Source organism: Pundamilia nyererei, unplaced genomic scaffold (assembly GCF_000239375.1).
Source record: "Pundamilia nyererei isolate P.nyererei 1_Seehausen unplaced genomic scaffold, PunNye1.0 scaffold00028, whole genome shotgun sequence".
In the NCBI taxonomy this organism is placed as follows: Eukaryota; Metazoa; Chordata; class Actinopteri; order Cichliformes; family Cichlidae; genus Pundamilia; species Pundamilia nyererei.
In genome coordinates, this window is record NW_005187429.1 from 3,737,219 (window position 1) to 3,745,129 (window position 7,911).

A 7,911-nucleotide genomic window follows, 5' to 3' on the forward strand; every position below is an offset into this window, starting at 1 on the left:
TTAAAGCAAAAAAAGAAAGAAAAAAAGTTCATTGAAATATTTTCAGATGCAACAACTTGAAGTGCAGCATCCCTACTCTCGTGTGAGCCCCACTGCAAACACTCACTCTGCATATTCAAGAAGTAACTCCGCTGAACTTTCCAACTCGTACAGTTTTCGTCGATAACAGGCGGAACAGTGGGCTGCCGACCGTCATCGTTTCGTTGCGTTTTGTGGCGATTGCAAACTCCAGAGATGGTGCAGCGCAGGGCGGACTCTGCTGCCTCTGGAGGCGGTGGTTTCGCTGTATGCCTATCTTACGCTCTATCTCCGCCCTCTGGGGAGAGACTCCTCCGTTTACCGAGCACCTTTTTACGCGCACTGGCGTTAAATTACAATTAGGGGCTGACGGACTGCAGGAGCGCAAAGGACACCGCGTCAATTTGGTACCGGATTCCCCCTCATTTTTTCCTCCTCCTCCTCGTAATCAATTTCTGGATTATGGGGACGTCGCTGAGCCACGCAGGGTTATCTACAGACGCTTTCCAAGATTAGCTAGAAACATGGAGCACGCCAGAAACAATGTGCATGAATCAGATTTTGTTCCAGTGCTGCTACACATTTCAGTGATCTCGCCTGTAAATACGCCAGGATATTTATTTTAATGCTTCTGTGCGTTTCTTTTTGTTTTAGTGCGCGCAATGGGCAGCACCGTGGTTGTTGCTGCTGCTTAGAGTTGGCATAGCCCCACAGACATCAACCTTAATAATCATTCTTTTAAATGTAAGTGATGCGCAGACCTCCGTGGCTTTAACCGTAACCAATCCGCCGTTTTTAACGTAAATACAAGCGACAAATGATGAAATAATTGGCTGTGTTGATCGGTAGACACAAATGCGTTAACAGGAGTTCACGTTATCCACCGATTTGAAAAATAAATAAATAAATAAAAATTAAATAAAAGAAAAAACCGCGACGCAGGGGCTGTTTGGAGTCACATGCGCCCGGGACAAACAATTAAGATGACAAAAACGCTCCCCAGTAGAGATTGTCTTTATTGCCGAGGAAGCCGCATTCTTATCACATCACAGTTTCTGGATTGTAATAGAGTTGGAGGACAGGGAGCAGCAGAGGGAGAAGAGAGGGAGGAGAAGCAGATGAGAGCTGCCGAGCCGCACACCGGAGCCGCTGCTGAGGGGCAGGATTTGGCTTCAGTGGTGGACTGAGCTGAAGTTGAAGGGATCCCTATGACAGTCGGCTTCACGTTTCCCCCCGAAGCCTTCGCTCTGGACAGAAGCACGTATGGACACATTGCAGCACAGGTGAGGGACAAGAGGAGCTCTGCCAGTTGGCTTCATGATTAAAACACAACTCTCTCTCAAAGAGGACAGCATCGGGCTTTCATTTGGAAACCGTCTCTCAGGTCTGCACAAACTGATTCTACCTTCATCCCAAAAAGAAAGTAAACCTGCAACCTCAGCCTCCCGCTCCCCCACTCCCAAGTGCCCTGCAAAGCCCACCGGATACAGTCTGCATCCACAGATGTAACTAAGATTTCTTCTTAAGGAAGTCCTATAATTTTGGGTAAGTGTTATTCTCAAGTGTGGACAGATGGAAAATGTCATGTTGTGGAACTTAGGGATCTGTGTGAATGCACAGTATTTCATTGATCTCCCTGTGAAGTATTCACCTAGTGTTAGTGACAGCTGGTATGGTGATGCTAGCCCACCTCACAAGCCTGCATATCTTCAGCAAAGACAGGAGGGTCTGCACCAGCTGTTCATACAGAAGTGAAACTCAGCAGACCTGCACACAGCAGGCAGGGGTCCTGGTTCAGCCTGTCTCACTGAACTCGTTTTTAAGGTCATGCTTTACAGGATGCGTGACCTGTGAAGGGTTCAGCCAAGGTGTGACATCAGCACACGCTGATGTAAAACAGTTTTACACAAAACCTGGTGCTGTATATGTGTGTATTTTTGCTTTTTCAGTTTATCGTTAGAAATTCTTCTCAAAATATTAAAGCTGTTCAGGTGATTTTAAGTAAATGACTGTAAACTCCTCCCCCCCCCCAGCCCTCATCCTCTGGTTTGGATTAGAGAAAATTTGCAGAAAATTTTCCTATTTGTGGATTTTTTTTCATAGAGCATATCTAAAATATTCGCCAATTATTTTCATTAAGATGATAGCTTAAGGTATGCTTGGTGTTTTTAAGTGTTTTTGAGGGGGGTCTCAACTATTTGCGTATTTCAGGTATTCAATGGCAGTTGTGGTCCCTAACCGCTGGTATTCGCAGCGGTTAGAGACCACTCAAAATATAAGCTAAGGCTAAAGCGCTACATGTAGTACACCACCTTCTAAATTAGCAACATGCTGTCAGTATCCCTAGTACCCACTTATTGTGCCACCACAGACTGTATATAAAAGCTCAGTGTTGCCTCCTGGTTGTTAGTGATCTGTCGCGATGCCTGAGCATTTTTGCCATCACTACCCTGGTGGTATGAACACGAGGAGTGAGCGGTGGATCTGGCTGAGAAATTGGAGAAACGCTCCATGCTAATTTGGTAGCAACTTGTCATTCACAAGCCCTAAGGCATGCACTGCTTTATCCTCCATTCTAATAGAGGCATTGTTTGGAGCAGAAGAACATCATGTTTATTCATTAATAGCTAAAAGTCTTAACTGAGCCGGTGTGCTCATTGGAAAAATATTTACTGTAGTCAAAGATCAAGAGAGACAAAAGGTTCTATTCCCATTGACTTCTATATAACCAGATGTTCTTGCTGAGTCTCCCCCTGCTGGCTTCACTTCACAGACCCAGAGACTGTGTCCATCTTTTGTATACAGTCTATGGTTTGCACGTACAAACTTCTCAGTGTCTGCTATGCTGCTTGTAGGGAACAAGACTAAATATGACAGTAGTTTTGCCCAGGAAGCCTCCTGATTGGTAGAAAGAAAATCATTCATAACATGTAATGTAGAAAAACAAACTATTCATAAGTGTTTAAATGTCATAGCTCATGTTTTTAGAGATTTTCCCCAGAGGCACTTTTTTTTTTTTTGCAGTACTAATGCATCTCAGCTGCATTCAACACTTTGTGCCCCACGCTAAGAAAAACAAGATTCATTAATTTACTTTATTTTAAGGGGAACTTCCATCTTAATGAATGCACAAACCTGCTGCTCTCTCTTGGCAGTCAGCTACTTCAGAGTCAGCGAGACTTTGCTTGCACTAATTTCACTGACACCTGTAGTTTCTTAATGAGCTATCTGTGGGTGTTGCACATTGAACACCTGCATGGACTGTGGAGAGGATGCAGGTTATCCATAATGATAGTTTAAAGAGCTCAGTCTTTATTTTTTTAAAAGATAGAAAAAAACCCCCAGAATCATTAAACTGGGTTATTTTAGCCCTGTCAGGTAGTCAGTTTACTATGACAACAAGAACTTTGGCAAGGTTTCGTTTCGTTACATAACAGCACTGGTGTTAGTGAATATCTATTATTAGGCCAAAATGGCTTTTGCCAGCAAGTGTCCCAGTTTCACTGGACTTTGTACTGGGTTCAGTATGTGTAGTTGGGAGCAATAGATGATTTGCCAAACTACGCATGAGTGATTTCATTTATTGCTGGTATTCCTCCATCTCTACTGGCAACGGATTGATGTTGGGACAGTGAATGACCACCATCTTCATGGTCCATTATGTCACACCGTCTCTGCACTCAGTAGGCTCTTTTTAAACCGTTCCCCATCCTAACCAAAAAGCATAATGTAGTGGAGACAGCAGTGCTTCAGTTAATGAAATGTCTAAGGCTGCACACTTGATGGAACAAGATAAGTTTGGCTCAGTCTGACTCATTGTCCCTCGCAGGATTTCCTCATCCTCCTCCATATGAAATGGGTATCTTCATAAGAAACGCCTATCTCCTACATCTCCTCCAGAAATTATTTTGTTAGTTTAGCTGAAATAGAAAGGCGTGAATCACGGACGTCTATTAATCTTTCTCAATTTCTCATGAACTGTTGAGAATCTGGACTCCTTGCCACTCTGTCACAGTTGTCAGCTGGGAGCCCGGCAGCCGGCAAAGAGCTGATTCTGCTCCAGTACCAAGTTTCTGTCGTAATTCTGCTGTTCTTCAGCCATCTTCAATGCAATGCACAGAGGGGGCTTCTTCTTGCTGCCAAGGACAGCAAGGCTTTGACAGTCTAGCTGAATGTTCTCTGAAAAAAAAAAAGTTGGGAGTCTTGTCAATGAGATCCTGTCCTGCAATTTTCTCAAATTGTTTTCTTTTGCCTCAGGCCATGGATTTATTTCTCATCCTCTTCTTTTTTTCAGCCAGCTAACAGAAAAAAGTGGAGATATTTTTGTGGTTCTGGTAATTCTTTCCTATCCTGAGCCTCTCCTCCAACTTAACACGGTCTGACAACGTAATACCTTATAGTACTCATCAGTTTGCTCTCGCAGAACTGCCCCTCAACTCTGTCCCCACATTTTTCTCCTCTTAATCTCTTCTCTTACAGCCACTGGAGGCATGCTATAGTCACACTAGGGGAAACAGTAGTTGGAAACTGCTACACGACAACTTATTGCAACCGTGTGCAATCGCCTGCAATATTGTTGCCTTTGCAATGGTTGCTCTGAAGACGCTGACCAGTCTGCGACCAGTCTTCAAAGTGACTTTGTTACATCAAGGGTGGGAAGGAAATAGCAATGAGATGGACTCAGTCTGCTTTCAATTTGCAGTTGAATGAGGTCAAGTTGGCAATTAAATGCAATCTGTTTGTGATAATGGGGTAATTAACTTGGTGAAGATTTGAAACAGACATGTAGAAATTCATGTAGAAACACATAAAGTAGCTGTGAACTGACACAGGTGCTCAGCAACATTGTGTTCTGGATATATTCCTATATAAAAACAATCAGCTGGCAACCAGTTTTGTCCCCTATTGCACAGATGCTCATCGGCTCACACTGACTCACATTGATTGCAACACATTGCCAATCTATTCAAGTCATTTTTATTTATATAGCGCCAAATCACAACAGCAGTTGCCTTAAAGTGTTTTATATTGTGTGGTAGACCCTATAAATAGTACAGAGAAAACATAGAGAACCCCAACAATCATATGATCCCCTATAAGCAAGCGCTTTGGCGACAGTGGGAAGGAAAAACTCCTTTTTAACAAGAAGAAAGCTCCAGCAGAACCAGGTTCAGGGAGCGGCGGCCATCTGCTGCGACCGGTTGGCGGTGAGGACGTGCTGTGGAAGAGAGCCAGAGATTAATAATAACTGATAATTAAATGCAGAGAGGTGTATAAACACAGTGAGTGAGAAAGGTCTGTGCCTATAGATTAAACGGTGATTATCTGCAAACGTTTGACAATCTGAGAGTGATTGCAGTCAGATCAAAATTATTCAGAAACAGGTTGCCTCACCTTGCAATCCAACGTGGTCACCCAGGGATCGAGGTTGTTGCACGGTGGTCCGTTAGTAACTGCAACTGCATGCAACTGGGTGCCGAATGTAGAAAAAATGCAACGCAATCACTAAAGAACCAGAGATTTATTTTTGGTTGCCATTCTGTTTTTGCTCTAGTGTGACTAAAGCCATAACCCACCTCAGATTTCTGTGGGCAGTCTCCCTTGTTAGCATCTCATACAGCTGTATTTTACGAATCAGTCAGATGCCCTGATTAGGACTCTCCTGATGTCATAGAATATTTATTTAAAGCTTTCAAAATGACTGCAAAAATCTCACCTGTAATGTGAGTTTTATTTTAAGAACCAGGAATAAAAAAATTTTAAAAAAAAAAGTGTGCTAACCCCATCCACTCACTTTTTTTTTTAAATCTCTTGGATGACAAACTGTCACTGTACAGAAAAGTGTAGCTTCAGGGCTTTTTTTCTTTCACATCCATCTGCTTAAGGTGGGTTCGGCTAAAATTGTGTGTTTAAGCTTCTTTCTCTGTGTAATTTGGAGGTCAACCCTGCTCCGGTAAGCATCTTAAATTGAGTATAATGCGAAAATCTGAAGCCTTCATTTGTTAAATACTGAAAATATGATGTGTAATATCAAGTATTTTTTTAACCTTTTCAACAAAACAAAAAAGCACATTAGCATATTCATTGATACTTGATTTTTTTTTTTTAAGAGGCAGCTACCGTAAATGTCCTTTTAGGGAATTTAAAAGCAGGAAATTGAACTTTTTGTTGGAGAAATCATATCACAAACAAATCATCATTCAAAGCAGGATATTTTTATACTTCTTCCACCACACCTGGAGGGGATCCATGTCTGTAGGAACGCTTATCAATTAATCATGGAAGCTGCTTGTGGCTCTGCAGCATCGTGACATTTAGCTAGCAGATCTAAAAAAAAAAGGGCAGATCTGATGGGGTGGATGAAGAAGAAGCTCATGCCGTGCTTTGCAGCCCAAAAACGGATATCTTTTTAATGACATGGACAAGTTTGTGTGTTCGCATGCTCCACAGCAGCCCCAGATGGTACCTCTCATATTACTGCATTTGAGTCATACAGCTAAACATCTGTTTCTTTTCTTTTTTTCCTGAAAGATAATTTCCCGCTGCTGTTTGTCTACAGCAACATTTTATCAACAGAAACCTCAAAGACATTCATACCATGCAGATGAAGAACGATTCCACCTACTGCACAGTAAAAAGTCATTTCAACTCCACGTTCAGCGCTGTTTACTACTATCTATAAAATTACATTTCTCTTTCATTTGATTTGTACAGTTTGACACATTCTCTCTATTAATGTTGCTTTACCGTTATTTTCAGGCACAATAACAGGTTCACGTTTTTTCTTCTGGTTGTTTTTAAAACTTTTTGTCATTGTTGTGTTTTTTGGGGTTGGGGGATTGTTAGTTCACTGATGTCAAAAACTAAAGGGAAAACTCTACTTGTGTCTGTGCCATATAGCTGCATGGACACATCTTCAAAGACGTGGCTGCCCCATCAGAGTCAGTTTGGGTTGGTTGGTCAAGCGGAGGCTTGCTGTGGTGGTGGACCTGGAGTTTTAACCCCAAGTGAGTCAGTTTAGCCGAGACCCAGTCAAAGTCTCCTTTTTTTCTCCGTCGTCAGCTTTGCGTATTGTCATTTCTTAGCCTCTTCTCCAGTCTGTCATGGTCCAGTAAGGTTTTTATCTGTTATATATGTTTTTCTATGTCCCCCCTCCTCCCCCTTAGTCTTCTGTTCTTTCTGAAATGCATCAACACTGCTGTTGCTAGTGGTTAATGAAGGGTTTAACATGCACTAGCCTCAGATGTGCCGCCCTGCTTTTTTTTTTTCTTCCTTTTCCCTCCTCTGCCATGGTTTCCCAATCCTTTTCAGCATTATAAAGATTTACAAAAGTACCTCAGCATATTGATGATTTCATTTTTTATTTTTTTAAACCACTCGATCCTCCACTGGAGCGTCACTCACCGTCAGAGCCGCGCTCCGAGTTTTATTTTGACATCCTCTAGGTTTGATAGCGCCATTTGCCTTTTTACTCGGCTTTGATTCATTCCTCCTTCCTCCTCACTGTGCTCCCTTTACCTCCCCAGATGAAAGCAGTCATTTCTTCTCCCTTCAGGGACGGGGAGAGAAATCATTTTATTAGTCGGCGCAGTGTGTAAAGCTGTTGTCTTTGCTTTCGACATTAAGGCCTACAAAAAAACACGTTATAAACAAAACAAACAAGGGGCGGTCAGAGGCGACTGTAGGGGGGATGGTTTTTGAGAATCGCCTCATTTTTGATGTGTGCTTTCACGAAATAATATAATATCTTAGCGGGGTCGATATCAAGAGCGGTATCCACATTGCTTCTTGATCTTCTTTCTCAGCTCTTTAATTTGGATCTGCTCATCTACAAGCATAGCATTAGAGCTTCTAAATACATTAGCAAAAACGGAGGTAGTTGGATAGAGAGCA

The 7,911-nt window shown here is 42.3% G+C and overlaps 1 protein-coding gene across 5 annotated transcripts in view; it reads left to right on the plus strand.

Moving 5' to 3' along the window:
* The first annotated feature begins 203 nt into the window (after positions 1–203).
* The window catches only part of LOC102214578 (ras/Rap GTPase-activating protein SynGAP-like), a 57,349-nt gene continuing 49,641 nt past the window's right edge, over positions 204–7,911 (plus strand). For 4 of the 5 annotated variants that reach the window (XM_005728512.1, XM_005728515.1, XM_005728513.1 and 1 more), the window contains exons 1-2: positions 204–1,563; positions 6,919–7,025. In XM_005728512.1, the coding sequence (XP_005728569.1) occupies positions 6,923–7,025 (103 nt within the window). In that variant the 5' untranslated portion in view covers positions 204–1,563; positions 6,919–6,922. The remainder of the gene's footprint in view (positions 1,564–6,918; positions 7,026–7,911) is intronic. The other variant, XM_005728516.1, reaches the window with a different exon arrangement.